The sequence below is a fragment of the Cetorhinus maximus genome, chromosome 5 (genome assembly GCF_964194155.1).
Source record: "Cetorhinus maximus chromosome 5, sCetMax3.hap1.1, whole genome shotgun sequence".
Lineage (NCBI taxonomy): Eukaryota > Metazoa > Chordata > Chondrichthyes > Lamniformes > Cetorhinidae > Cetorhinus > Cetorhinus maximus.
Window position 1 is genome coordinate 168,095,175 of NC_135883.1, and position 16,019 is coordinate 168,111,193.

The 16,019-nt window shown below is 43.4% G+C and overlaps 1 protein-coding gene across 1 annotated transcript in view; it reads right to left on the minus strand.

Annotated features, from left to right (window-relative positions):
- The window catches only part of LOC144681151 (dynein axonemal heavy chain 8-like), a 1,659,468-nt gene that overhangs the window by 857,155 nt on the left and 786,294 nt on the right, over positions 1-16,019 (minus strand). The window contains exon 30 of the mRNA XM_078542878.1: positions 15,409-15,522. Within this exon, the coding sequence (XP_078399004.1) occupies positions 15,409-15,522 (114 nt within the window). The remainder of the gene's footprint in view (positions 1-15,408; positions 15,523-16,019) is intronic.

A 16,019-nucleotide genomic window follows, 5' to 3' on the forward strand; every position in this document is an offset into this window, starting at 1 on the left:
TGAGAGAAAACAAAATCCTCATTTCTGTCCTCAATAGGTGGCCCTTTATTTTGAAACAGTGACCCTAAGTTCTAGATTCTCTCACGAGAGGAAACATCCTTTCCACGTTCACCCTGTCAAGTCCCCTCAGGATCTTATATGTTTCAAACAAGTCACCACTTACTCTTCTAAACATTAGAAGCCCAACCTGTCCAGCCTTTCCTCATAAGATAAACCACACATTCCAGGTATTAATCTAGCAAGCCTTCTATAAACTGCTTCCAATGCAATTACATTTTTCCTTTAAATAAGGACACCAATACTGTACACAGTACTCTAGATGTGGTCTCACTAATGCCTTGCATAACTGTAGCATAACCTTCCTACTCATGTATTCAATTCCCCTTGCAATAAACAATAATATTCTATTAGCTTTGCTATATATTTGCTGCACCTGCATACTAACCTTTGGCGATTCATGCATGAGGACACCCAGATCCTTCTACATCTCAGAGCTCTGCAATCTCGCACCATTTATTTATTCATCCTGCCAAATTGAGAACCTCACATTTTCCTACATTATACTCCATTTGCCAGATCGTTGTCCACTCACCTCACCTATCTATATCCATTTGTAGCCTCCTTATGTCCTCTTTGCAACTTACTTTACAAATTATTATAGAGAATAAAGAAATGGCAGAGGCATTGAACAAATATTTTATGTCTGTCTTCACAGTAGAAGACACAAGTTTCATACCAGAAATAGATTGCAGAGGCTAAAAAGAGTGAAGTGGCTAGTGAGATAGTTGATGCATTGGTTTTAATTTTCTGAAACTCCCTAGATTCGGGGAAGGTCCCATTAGGTTGGAAGATAGCAAATGTAACTCCATCATACAGAAAGGGAAGGAGACAGAAAGTGGAAAACTACAGGCCAATTAGCTAAATACCTGTCATAGGGAAAATGTTAGAACTTATTATTAGAAAAGCTATAGCAGGACAATTGGATAAGTTCAGGGTCATTGTGAAAGAGAAATCATGTTTAACCAACTTACTGGAGTTCTTTGAGGAAGTAGCATGTGCTATGGATAAATGGTGGATGTACTGTAGTTAGATTTCCAGAAGGCATTTGATAAAGTGCCATATCAAGGTTATTGTAGAAAATAAAAGCTCATGGTATAGGGGGTAACATATTGACATGGACAGAAGATTGACTAACTAACAGGGGGCAGAGAGTGGGCATAAATGGGTCCTTTTTCAGATTAGCAAGATGTAATGAGTTGTGTGCCACATGGATCAGTGCTGGAACATTAACTGTTTACAATTTATATAAATGACTTGGATGAAGGGATGGATGGGATGGTTGGAAGAATAAAAGAGAAGCATATTATCTAAATGGTGAGAGATTGCAGAGCTCTGAGATGCAGAGGGATCTGGGTGTCTTAGTGCATGAATCTCAAAATGTTAGTATGCAGGTACAGCAAGTAATTAGGAAAGCTAATAGAATGGTATCATTTATTGCAAGGGGAATTGAATGCAAAAGTAGGGAGGTTATGTTTCAGTTAAATGGAGCACTAGTGAGACCACATCTGGAGTATTGTGGACAGTATTGGTCTCCTTATTTAAGGAAGGATGTAAATGCATTGGAAACAGTTCAGAGAAGGTTGACCAGACTAATATCTGAAATGGGCAGGTTGTCTCATGAGGATAGGTTGGGCAGGCTAGGCTTGTTTCCCGCTGGAGTTTAGAAGAGTAAGAGGCGATTTGATTGAAACCTTTGAGATACTGAGGGGTCTTGACAGGGTGGATGTGGAGAGGATATTTCCTCTTGTGGGAGAATCTAGAACTAGAGGTCACTGTTTAAAAATAAGGGGTCACCCATTTAAAATGGAGATGAGGCAAATTTGTTTCTCTCTGAGGGTTGTGAGTCTTTGGAACTCTTCCTGAAAAGGCAGTGGAAGCAGAGTCTTTGAATATTTTTAAGGCAGAGGTGGATAGATACTTGATAAGCAAGAGGGTGATAGGTTATTGGGGATCGGCAGAATGCTGATTTAAGGTTACTATCAGATCAGATTATTATGGTGGAGCAGGCTTGAGGGACCAAATGGGCTATTCCTGCTCCTTGTTCTTACGTAAATAAGGAAATTCATATTAGCAGGGAGAAAGCATTGGTGAAAATTAAGGCTGGCAATTCTGCAGTGAGTATCACCTCCTGACTCCCCAAAGCCTGTCCACAATCAACAAGGCACAAATCAGGAGCATCAACAAATTCTCTCCACTTGCCTGGATGAGTGTAGCTCCAACAACACTCAAGAAACTCCGCCACTCAGGTCAAAGCTGACCACTTGGTTGGGACCCCATCCACCGCCTTAAATATTCACTCCCTCAACTACTGATGCATAATGTCAGCAGTGTGTACCACACACATGATGCACAGCAGCAACTCTCCAAGGCTTCTTCAGCAGCGCCTTCCAAATGCATAACATTTACCACCCAGATGGACAAGGGCAGCTGATGCATGGGAAATCACCACCTGCAAGTTCCCTTCCGAGTGTAACAAAGATTCATCAAACTAATTCCTGGGATGAAGAGAATGTCTTACAAGCAAAGATTAAATAGACTAGGCCTTTATTCTCTGGAGTTTAGAAGAATGAGAGATAAGCAATGGCAAACATTTATGTCCTTCAAACGTACAAAAGTCTCACAGGGATCAACACGATAGATGCAAGAAGGATGTTTCCCTGGCTGGGGTGTTCTAGAACCAGGGTATATATTCTAAAAATAAGGGGCAAGCCATTTGGAGCTGAGATGAGGACGAGTTTCTTCACTCAGAGTGTGGTGAATGTTTGGAATTCTCTGCCCCAAAGGGCTGTGAAGGCTCAGTCGTTGAGTCAGTTCAAGACTGAGATCGATAACTTTTTACATATTAAAAACATCAAGGAAATTTGGATAGTGTAGGAAAATGGTGCTGACGTAGAAGATCAACCATTGAATGGTGGAGCAGGCTCGAAGGGTTGAATGGCCTACTCTTACTCCTATTTCTAATGTTCCTATAAGCCACATACCATCCTTTTGGGGCTATATCACCATTCCTTCACTGTTGCTAAGTCAAAATCCTAGAACTCCCTTCCTAACAGCGCTTTGGTGTTCTTACAACACGTGGACTGCAACGGTTCAAGAAGGCAGTTCAGCACCATCTTTTTACGGACAATTAGGGATGGACAATAAATTCTGGCCTAGCCAGTAACACCTACATATCATGAACGAATAAAAAACCTAAAATCCCCATGACCTGATGGCCTACACCCTCGGTTTCTAAAAGAGATGGCTGCAAAATAGTGGATGTGCTGACTATGATTTTCAAAAATTCCAGTTTTGGTCTCCTCACTTAAGAGAATATAATTGCATGAGAAACAATTCAGAGAACGTTCACTCAACCGATTCCTGGGATGAAGGGGTTACCTCATGAGAAAAGGTTGGACAGGTTGGGCCTGTATCAATTGAAGTTTAGAAAAGTGAGAGGTGATCTAACTGAAACATGTAAGTTCATGAGGGGACAACATGACAGGAAAAACTCTAATGATTCCCATGACTCTACTCTATCCTACTGCTACCACATTCCTTTTCACCACTCCCACATGAATGGTCATCTATAACCACGGGGATATGGTGATCAGTTTGCTCATTCACCCTCTAGACTTTGCTTTCATCCACGCAAGCATCAAGACGTTGAACCTGTTGGATAAGGGAAAACACTAAGATTCTTATTTGCTTGAGTCACAGTCATACCCTCCTGTCCATGACCAGTTAGACATATACCAGTTCCTTTCCCTAAGGGATGTGACTGCCTCCTGGCTCAATGAGTCTAGGTAACACCCCCAACCCTCTCTGATCCCCAAAATGTCTGCACCTTGGACTCCAGGTCAATAACTCTGAGCTAAAGTTCCTCTGGATGCAGAAGATCACAATGCTCTCCATAAACTTCCATGAGCTGCAATTGTACTACACCCATTCACTGTCATTTCTATATCAATGCGTGTTATTTATTTAATTAATTAGTCTGTATTTGATCTACTTATGTTATAGATTTTGGTTTTTTAATTAATTACTTGACCTAGTTTAAATTATAGGTAGATTAAATTAAAAATTCACCTGTAACCCTCAAACTCCCTAACCTCACAACCCTCTGAGATAGCAATGCTACTCTAATTCTCGCCTCATGTGCATTGCCAATTATAATTACCCCACCATTGGTTGCTGTGCCTTCAAGCACCTAGGCCCCAGATTCTGGAATTCCCCCCTTCACACCTCTCTGCCTCGCTACCTCATTTTACTCCTTTAAGATAATTCTTAAAGCCTACCTCTTGGATCAAACTCTTGGTCATCTGACCGAATATCTCCTTATGCGGTCCAGTGTCATATTTTGTTTTAGAATGCACCTGTGAAGCACATTGGGATGTTTCATTACGTTAAAGGTGCTTTATAAATAGAAGTTGTTGCAAGATGAACCACTAGAAGTGTCGGAGGCAAAAAGAAGAACTGCCTTCCCGTGTCCACTTGATTGTCACTTGTGCCAAATTTGCCACTTTGACATTATGTTTGTGATGTAGTTTTTTAATTATGCACTCTGCACTGAACTTTATATTTTATATTTCCCAATGGACCTTGGAGCTTTTGCGCATGCGCAGATCAGGAGCAGGCTACAAATGCGCAGAATGGCATTTTTACATTCTTTGGACCCAGTGCAAGATGAACCACTAGAAGTGTCGGAGGCAAAAAGAAGAACTGCCTTCCCGTGTCCACTTGATTGTCACTTGTGCCAAATTTGCCACTTTGACATTATGTTTGTGATGTAGTTTTTTAATTATGCACTCTGCACTGAACTTTATATTTTATATTTCCCAATGGACCTTGGAGCTTTTGCGCATGCGCAGATCAGGAGCAGGCTACAAATGCGCAGAATGGCATTTTTACATTCTTTGGACCCAATGCATAAAGAAAATCAGCACGAAAACCCCGTCAGGTGACCAGAGCGGAGCACCATTGAGAAGAAGAGTATCAGATATGGAACAGTGGGAGAGGAAAGGGAGAGGTCCCAAAGAGAGAGGGGACAGAGAGAGATCATAAAAGAAGAGCCCCAGAGAGGGAACAAGGATAGGAAGATGTCCCAGCTCAGTTAAAAAGAGAGGAGCAGAGGAAAAAAGGCGCAAAACAGGAAAAGGGCTGTGGTGAGCAGACTTTAACTGCTGAAGGCAGCAGAAGATTGGTGACTCTGTGCTGCAGGCCACTGGGGCAAACGCCCCTTTGGAGCATAGTGTTACATAGAAACATGGAAACTAGGAGCAGGAGTAGGCCATTCAGCCCTTCGAGCCTGCTCCGCCATTCATTATGATCATAGCTGATCACCCAACTCAATAGCCTGCTCCTGCTTTCTCCCCATATCCTTTGATCCATTTCGCCCCAAGAGCTATATCTAACTCCTTCTTGAAAACATGCAATGTTTTGGTCTCAACTAGTTTCTGTGATAACGAATTCCATAGGCTCACCACTCTCTGGGTGAAGAAATTTCTCCTCATCTCAGTCCTAAATGGTCTACCCCATATCCTCAGACTGTGACCTCTGGACTCGCCAACCATTCGGGACATCCTTCCTGCATCTACCCTGTCTAGTCCTGTTCGAATTTTATAGGTTTCTATGAGATCCCCCCTCATTCTTCTGAACTCCAGCGAATATAATCCTAATCGACTCCATCTCTCCTCATATGTCAGTATCGCCATCCCAGGAATCAGTTGGGTAAACCTTCGCTGCACTCCCTCTATAGCAAGAACATCCTTCCTCAGATAAGGAGACCAAAACTGCACACAATATTCCAGGAGTGGTCTCACCAAGGCCCTGTACAATTGCAGCAAGACATGCCTGTTCCTGTACACGAATCCTCTGGCTATGAAGGCCAACAAACCATTTGCCTTCTTTACCGCCTGCTGCACCTGCATGCTTACCTTCAGCGACTGGTGTACAAGGACACCCAGGTCTCTTTGCACATTCTCCTCTCTCAACTTATAGCCATTCAGATAATAATCTGCCTTCCTGTTTTTGCTACCAAAGTGCATAGCCTCACATTTATCCACATTATACTGCATCTGCCATGCATTTGCCCACTCACTCAGCTTGTCCAAATCACACGAAGCACCGCTGCATCCTCCTCACAGCTCACCCTCCCACCCAGCTTTGTGTCATCTGCAAATTTGGAGAGATTACATTTAGTTCCTCATCTAAATCATTAATATATATTGTGAATAATTGGGGTCCCAGCACCGATCCCTGTGGTACCCCACTAGTCACTGCCTGCCATTCGGAAAAAGACCCGTTTATTCCTACTCTTTGTTTCCTGTCTGCCAACCAGTTTTCTATCCATCTGAATACACTACACCCAATTCCATGTGCTTTAATTTTACACACCAATTTCTTATGTGGGACTTTGTGTTGAATGCCTTCTGAAAGTCCAAATAAACCACATCTGCTGGCTCCCCCTCATCAACTCTACTAGTTACATCCTCGAAAAATTCCAGTAGGTTTGTCAAGTATGATTTCCCTTTCATAAATCCATGCTGACTCTGTCCGATTCTGCCACTGTTTTCCACGTGCTCAGCTATTAAATGTTTTATAATGGACTCTAGAATTTTCCCCATGACTGATGTCAGGCTGACTGGTCGATAATTCCCTGTTTTCTCTCTGCTTCCCTTTTTAAATAGCGGGGTTACATTAGCTACCCTTCAATCTGTAGGAACTGTTCCAGAATCTATAGAATCTCGGAAGATGACCACCAATGCATCCACTATTTCTAGGGCCACTTCCTTAAGTACTCTGGGGTGTAGATTATCAGGCCCTGGGGATTTATCGGCCTTCAATCCCATCAATTTCCCCAACACCATTTCCCTACTAATACTGATTTCTTTCAGTTCCTCCCTCTCACTAAACCTTGTATTCCCCAACATTTCTGGTATGTTATTTGTGTCCACCTTTGTGAAGAAAGAACCAAAGTATGTATTTAGTTAAAAGCAAAAAAACTGCGGATGCTGGAAATCCAAAACAAAAATAAAAATACCTGGAAAAACTCAGCAGGTCTGACAGCATCTGTGGAGAGGAACACAGTTAACGTTTCAAGTCTGTATGTATTTAGTTGGTCAGCCATTTCTTTGTTCCCCATTATAAATTCCCCTGTTTCTGGCTGTAAGGGACCTACATTTGTCTTCACCAATCTTTTTCTCTTCACATAACCAAAGAATCTTTTACGGTCAGTTTATATGCTCCCTGCAAGCTTACTCTGGTACTCTATTTTCCTCTTCTTAATCAATCCCTTGGTCCTCCTTTGCTGAATTCTAAACTGCTCCCAATCCTCAGGTCTGTTGTTTTTTCTGGCCAATTTGTATGCCTCTTCCTTGCATCTAATACTCTCTCTAATTTCCCTCATAAGCATGGTTTGGCCACCTTTCCTGTTTTACTTTTGTGCCAGACAGGAGTAAACAATTGTTGCAGTTCACTCATGTGCTCTTTGAATGTTTGCCATTGCCTATCCACCGTCATCCCTTTAAGTAACGTTTCCCAATCCATCACAGCCAACTCGCGCCTCATACCATCGTAGTTTCCTTGATTAAGATTCAGGACCCTAGTCTCAGAATCAACTACATCACTCTCCATCTTGATGAAGAATTCTATCATATTATGGTCGCTCATCCCCAAGGGGCCACGCACAACTAGATTGCCAATTATTCCTTTTCTGATTGCACAATACCCAGTCGAGGATGGCCTGTTTTCTCGTTGGTTCCTCAATGTATTGATCCAGAAAACATCCCGTATACACTCCAGGATTTCCTCCTCTACAGTATTGTTACTAATTTGTTCTGCTCAGCTCAGCCAAAGATCTGAAGTTCTGCTTGTGAGTTGGTGTTTGGGTGCATATTTGGGAATCCAGAGGAACAGAATCTCAGGAGATGGGACTTATACCCAGCAAGCTAGGCTGTTGTTGTTGAGTCTGGTAATTTAAGAGGGCTCATGGGAAGTCCTGAAGATCCAAGAATGAGGCAAGGGAGGAGATAGCAGGGGCACTGGCAATAATTTTCCAATACCTCTTTGGCCATAGGAGAAGTCCCAGAGGACTGGAGGGCAGCCAATGTGGTACTGTTATTCAAGAAGGGAAGAAGGGATAAACAAGGGAACTACAGGTCAGTCAGTCTAACCTCAGTGGTGGGGAAACTGTTGGAAGCAATTCTGAGGGACAGATTTAATCTACGCTTGGAGAGGCAGGGATTAATCAAGGACAGTCAGCATGGTTTTGTTAAGGGGAGGTCATGTCTGACCAATTTGATTGAATTTTTCGAAGAGGTGACCAGGTGTGTAGATGAAAGCAATACATTTGACGAAGTTTACTTGGACTTCAGCAAGGCTTTTGATAAGGTTCCACATGGGAGACTGATAACGAAGGTAAGAGCACATGGGATGCAAAGCAATTTGGCAAATTGGATACAGAATTGGCTGAGTGGCAGGAAGCTGAGGGTGATGGTCGAGGGGTGTTTTTGTGACTGGATGCCTGTGTCCAGTGGGGTTCCACAGGGATCGGTGTTGGGTCCCTTGCTGTTTGTGGTATATATAAACGATTTAGACTTGAATGTAGGAGGGTTGATCAGTAAGTTCGCGGATGACATGAAAATTGGTGGGGTGGTAAATAGTGAGGAGGACAGCCTTAGATTACAGGAGCATATAGACGGGCTGGTCAGATGGGCTGATCAGTGACAAATGGAATTTAATCCGGATAAATGTGAGGTGATGCGCTTGGGCAAGACAAACAAAGCATGGGAATAAATGATGAATGGTAGGAGCCTGAGAAGTACCGAGGATCAGAGGGACCTTGGTGTGCATGTCCACCAGTCCCTTGAGGTAGTGGGAAAGGTAGGTAATGTGGTTAAGAAGGCATATCGGATACTTGCCTTTATTAGCTGAGGCATAGAATATAAGAGCAGGGAGGTTATGCTGGAACTGTATAAAACACTGGTTAGGCCACAGCTAGAGTACTGCATGCAGTTCTGGAATCCGCATGATAGGAAGGATGTGATTGCATTCAAAAGAGAGAGTGCAGAGGAGATTTACCAGGATGTTGCCTGGGCTGGAGAGTTTTAGTTATGAGGAGAGATTGGATAGACTGGGGTTATTTTCCCTGGAGCAGAGGAGGTTGAGGGGGGACATGATTGAGGTGTACAAAATATGAGGGGTATAGATAGGGTAGACAGGAAGAAACTTTTCCCTTTGGCAGAGGGGTCAATAACCAGTGGTCACAGATTTAAGCTAAGGGGCAGGAGGTTTAGAGGGGATGTGAGGAAGAATTCTTTCACCCAGAGGGTGGTGGGAATCTGGAACTCACTGCCTGAAAGTGTGGTAGAGGCAGAAACCCTCATAACATTTAAGAAGTATTACGATGTGCACTTGCGATAGAACCATAGAAAAGTTACAGCACAGAAGGAGGCCATTCAGCCCATCTTTTTCATGCCAGCCCGAGGACACCCAGGTGCCCTTTCTAATCCCACCTTCCTGCATCTGGCCCATAGCCCTGCAGCTTACAGCACTTAAGGTGCAGATCCAGGTACTTTTTAAAAGAGTTTAGAGCTTCTGCCTCTGCCACCAACTTGGGCAGCGAATTCCAGACACTCACTACCCTCTGCATAAAAAAGTTCTTCCTTATGTCCCCCCTACACCTTACGCCACTTATCTTGAATCTATGTCCCCTGGTTCTAGAATTCTCCACCAAGGGAAACAATTTTATCCTGTCCACTCTATCTATTCCCCTCATAATTTTGTACACCTCAATCAAGTCACCTCTCAGCCTTCTTTGTTCTAAGAAAATAACTCCAACCTATCCAATCTCTCCTCATAGCTACACTTTTCTAACCCTGGCAACATTCTTGTAAACCTCCTCTGCACTTTCTCCAGAACTATTATGTCCTTCCTGTAATGTGGTGACCAAAACTGCACACAACTCCAGTTGTGGCCTCACCAGTACTTTATACAATTCCAACATTATAACCTTACTTTTATATTCTATACCTCTGCCAATGAAGGAGAGCATTCCATGTGCCTTCTTTACACCTTGTCTACTTGAACTACTGCCTTCAGGGACCTGTGCACTTGTACGTCAAGATCTCTCACTTCATCTACTCCTCTTAGTATATTCCCATTTATTGTGTAATCCCTGTAACTGTTTGACCTCCCTAAATGTATGACATCACACTTCTCTATGTTAAAATCCATCTGCCACTTTACCGCCCACTCTACCAACCCATCTATATTGTTTTGGAGATTATGGCTATCTTCTACACTATCCACTACTCGGCCAATCTTTGTGTCATCTGCAAATTTCCCAATCGTGCCCCCCATGTTCACGTCCAGATCATTAATATATAACACAAAGAGCAAGGGTCCCAACACCGAGCCCTGTGGAACACCACTTGAGACAACTTTCCATTCGCAAGGGCATCCATCGACCATTACCCTTTGTTTCCTGTTACAAAGCCAACCTTTTATCCAGTTTGCCACATTATCCTGAATCCCATGGGCTTTTATTTTCCTGACCAATCTGCCATGTGGGACCTTGTCAAATGCCTTGCTAAAATCCATGTACACAGCATCCACTGCACTACCTTCATCAACCCTTCTTGTCACTTCCTCAATGAATTCAATTAAATTTGTGAGGCAAGACCTTCCTTTAACAAATCCATGCTGACCATCCCTGACTAGTCCATGCATTTCCACATGACAGTTAATCCTATCTCTCAGGATTGATTCTACTAATTTGCTCACCATTGATGTAAGACTAACTGGCCTATAATTGTTTGGCATTTCCTTTGATCCCTTTTTAAACAATGGAACTATGTTTGCATTTCTCCAGTCCTCCGGTACCTCCCCTGTATCTAGTGAAGATTGGAAAATCACCCTCAGAGCACCTGCTATCTCCTCCCTGACTTCTTTCAGCAGCCTCGGAAACAATCCATCTGGCCCTGGTGACTTATCAACTTTCAAGGATTTCAACCCTTCGAGTACTTCCTCTCTCTTTATAACTATCCCGTCCAATATCTCAGTGTTCCTCCTGGACTACTATACCTACATCCTCCCTTTCCTTTGTAAACATGGAGACAAAATCTTCATTCAAAACACATCCCACACTGCATGAATTGTACTCCTTCAGTGCCCCTTATATTGTTTGAATACCGGTTGATATTAGGATAGTTGAAGTCTCCTACTATTATTCCATCTACACACAAGTTTCCACCTTCATCTCTGATAGGTCCCACTTTTTCCTTAACTAATCTTTTAGCATTAATGTATTGGTAAAACATCTTTGGGTTATCTTTAACTTTACTTGCTAATCTTTTTTCATGCCCTCACTTTGATTTCCTTATTTCATTTTTTACTTCGTCCCTGCACTTCCTATATTCATCTAGGCTATCTGCAGTGCTTAGTTATTTGTGCCTATCATACGCTTTCTTTTTCTGTTTGATCTTCCCCTGTATTCCTCTAGACAACCAGGGGGCTCTCGATTTGGCAGTACCACTCTTATTTTAGTAGGGGACATGTCTACTTTGTACAATTAGGACCTCTTTTTTGTGCTTCCTACTGGTTTTGCACTGTTTTATCCTCCAGCAGTGCTGTCCAGTCCACCTCAGCCAAGTCCCTTCTCATTTCTGCAAAATTTGCCTTCCTCCAGTTCAAGACTTTTACTCCTGCCTTTTCTCTGTCCTTTTCCATGTTAATACTAAATCTAACTAAATTGTAATCACTGTCCCTGATATGGTCGCCAACTGTCACTTCACCCACTTGCCCTTCTTCGTTCCCCAAGACTAGGTCTAGAATTGCATCTCCTCTCATTGGGTTTGTCACTAATTGGTTGAAAACATTTTCCTGGACACAATGCATGATTTTTTCTCCCTCAGTGCCCCTTATATTGTTTGAATCCCGGTTGATATTAGGATAGTTGAAGTCTCCTACTATTATTGCCCTCTTGTTCTTACAAACAGAAATTTGCCTACATATTTGTTCTTCTATCTCCCTTTCACTATTTGGGGGTCTGTAGTATACTCCCAGTAGTGTGACTGCCCCTATTTTATCTCTAAGCTCAATCCATATAGCCTCGTTTGTTGACCCATTTAGTATATCACCCCTTCTCACAACTGGAATGCCATGGCATACAAGGCTATGGGCCTCGTGCTGGAAAATGGGATTAGAATAGTTAGGTACCTGTTTGACCGGCGCAGACTCGATGGGCCAAAGGGCCTTTTTCTGTACCGTAGACCTCTATGACTCTATAAGAAGGCAGCATAAGGTTGATTCTGTGCTGCGGGCTGTTGGGGAGTAAGGGTACCCCATTGGAGCATAGTGTTCTGTTTGGTGCGGCCAAAGAGCTGAAGTTGTGCTTGTGAGTTGGTGCTTGAGTGGAACCGCAATGGCAGGCGTTTCTGGGAGTAATTTGGGAGACACAGCAAAAATTCATCCCTTGGAAGAAGAAGCATACTAAAGGGAGGACGAGGCAACCATGGCTGACAAGGGAAGTCAGGGACAGCATAAAAGCTAAAGAGAAAGCATACAATGCGGCGAAGAGCAGTGGGAAACCAAGGGATTGGGAAGCCTACAAAGACCAACAGAGGAGAACTAAAAAAGAAATAAGGAGGAAGAAGATTAAATAAGAAGGTAAACTAGCCAGTAATATAAAAGAAGATTGCAAGAGTTTTTTTTAGATATATAAAGGGTAAGGGAGAGGCAAAAGTGGACATTGGGCCGCTGGAAAATGACGCTGGAGAAGTAGTAGTGGGAAACAAAGAAATGGCGGAGGAACTGAATAGGTACTTTGCGTCAGTCTTCACGGTGGAAGACACGAGTAACATCCCCAAAGTTCAAGAGAGTCGGGGGGGTGCAGAGGTGAGTATGGTGGCCATTACCAAGGAGAAGGTGCTAGGAAAACTGAAAGGTCTGAAGGTGGATAAATCACCTGGGCCAGATGGATTACACCCCAGAGTTCTGAAGGAGATGGCTGAAGAGATAGTGGAGGCGTTAGTGGTGATCTTTCAGGAATCACTGGAGTCAGGGAGGGTCCCAGAGCACTGGAAAATCACTAATGTAGCCCCCCTGTTTAAGAAGGGAGTGAGGCAAAAGACGGGAAATTACAGGCCGATTAGCCTGACCTCGGTCGTTGGTCAGATTTTAGAGTCCATTATTAAGGATGAGATTTCAGAATACTTGGAAGTGCATGATAAAATAGGGCAAAGTCAGCATGGTTTCATCAAGGGGAGGTCATGCCTGACAAATCTGTTAGAATTTTTTGAGGAGGTAATGAGTAGGTTAGACAAAGGAGAACCAATGAATGATATCTACTTGGACTTCCAGAAGGCCTTTGACAAGGTGCCGCACAGGAGGCTGCTCAGTAAGATAAGAGCCCATGGTGTTAGAGGCAAGGTACTAGCATGAATAGAAAATTGGCTGTCTGGTAGGAGGCAGAGAGTGGGGATAAGGGGGTCCTTCTCAGGATGGCGGCCAGTGACTAGTGGAGTTCCGCAGAGGTCAGTGTTGGAACCACAACTTTTCACTTTATACATTAATGATCTAGATGAAGGAACTGAGGGCATCCTAGCTAAGTTTGCAGATGATACAAAGATAAGTGGAGGGACAGGTAGTATTGAGGAGGCGGGGAGGCTGCAGAAGGATTTGGACAGGTTAAGAGAATGGGCAAAGAAATGGCAGATGGAATACAACATGGGCAAGTGTGAGGTCATGCACTTTGGTAGGAAGAATAGAGACATAGACTATTTTCTAAATGGGGAGAGAATTCAGAAATCTGGAGTGCAAAGGGACTTGGGAGTGCTAGTCCAGGATTCTCTTAAGGTTAACTTGCAGGTTGAGTCGGTAGTTAGGAAGGCAAATGCATTGGCATTTATTTCGAGAGGACTAGAATATAAAAGCAGGGATGTGCTGCTGAGGCTTTATAAGGCTCTGGTCAGACCACATTTAGAATATTGTGAGCAATTTTGGGCCCTGTATCTCAGGAAGGATTTGCTGGCCCTGGAGAGGGTCCAGAGGAGGTTCACGAGAATGATCCCAGGAATGAAAGGCTTAACATATGGGGAACGTTTGAGGACTCTGGGTCTATACTCGATGGAGTTTTGAAGGATGGGGGATCTGATTGAAATTTACAGAATACTGAAAGGCCTGGATAGAGTGGACGTGGGGAAGATGTTTCCATTAGTAGGAGAGATTAGGACCCGAGGGCACAGCCTCAGAGTAAAGGGAAGACCTTTTAGAACAGAGATGAGGAGAAACTTCTTTAGCCAGAGAGTGGTGAATCTATGGAATTCATTGCCACAGAAGGCAGTGGAGGCCAGGTCATTGAGTGTATTTAAGACCGAGATAGATAGGTTCTTGATTGGTAAGGGGATCAAAGGTTCCGGGGAGAAGGCAGGAGAAAGGAGTTGAGAAACTTATCAGCCATGATTGAATGGCGGAGCAGACTCGATGGGCCGAATGGCCTAATTTCTGCTCCTATGTCTTATGGTCTTATTTGGGAATCCAGGGGAACGGAATCTCAGGAGGTGAGATTGAACCCTTATTGTTGATGCCACCCGAGTTGGAGTGACTTTTGGAGAAAGTTAGGTCTTCAAAGTTGGAGACTGGGATTCCTCGTGAGAGAGACAGAGTTTCATGAGATTGGTTAACTCCTAGGCCAGGATTTTATGGCCCTGCTGCAGCGTGTCTCCCCCCAGGGGATGCAGCAAGCCATTTCAATCTCCATTCAGTTCAGCAGGACTGTAATATCCTGCCTGGTGGGAGGGGCCGTAAAATCCGGGCCATCGCGTTTGCTGATGTTTGAGTAGGTTGTTGAGAAATCCATAGACTCTGCCTTGGTCACATCTGCCATTTATTGTGCAGTGTGGTGTGTTCAAAACCCATGGAATCTTGTGGCTTTATTCATTGTCTTGGGTTGTCTTGTCAGGCTCTCCAAAGCCTGTCCACCATCTACAAGGCACAAGTCAGAAGTGTTATAGGATACTCTCCACTTGCCTGGATGAGTGTAGCTCCAACAACACTCAAGAAGCTTAATGCCATCCAGGACAAAGCAGCCCGCTTGATCGGCACCCCTTCCACAAACCTTCACTCCTTCCACCACCAACAAACAGTGGCAGCAGTATGTACCATCTACAAGATGCATTGCAGCAACTCACCAAGGCTCCTTGGGCAGCACCTTCCAAACCCAAGTATCTTGAATCTCAAACATTGTCTACTTTAAACAAAACGTTATCGATACATAACCAGATCTTATGAACAATTTGGGTCTGGTCTAGGATCATAACAACATTCAGCAGATTTAATGCTACCAGAAACATTTAAATAAAAGTTTACCTTTTCATATTGTCGTTTATATTTAAGCACTTCCTTCTGGAAATTATCCACTGACTCCAGCAGGTTAGCCTTAAATTTGGGTTGGACTTGCACCAATTCATCTTGCACATTTCTCTGTTAAGACATACAATTACACCAAAGAGTTAAACATAGGTCCTGCTATGGCTTTATGTTGACTAATAATTTGATCTAGCTAGTCAAAAGTAAACAATCAGTTGGAAAGGCCAGTGAAACAGAATGATGTTTTTTATGATAAAAGTTGATACATCTATTGGTGGTGTAGTTTTATCACCTGATGAAAAGCCATTGACCTAAAACTTTGGGCAGAATCTACTACTCTGAAGTCTCAGTTCAGTGGTTGGTATGAAAGTGGGAGTGAGTCCTGCTGGGGGCAGGGATAGTTGAACATGCGCAACCTTGTCTTGTTCAGCTCATTACTTATGCATCCGTGTGGAGCACGGAGGGCCGACAGGAACTCGCAAACCCTGCTGTTACCTTCTACAGTCAAAGGTCCGGGTGCCCAGACAGTCATTCACTCACTGCAGGCCAGGAAGTCATTCAAGATCCTGCTGAGACCAGAATGTCACAGGGAAGACAACATGCAGCTCCAT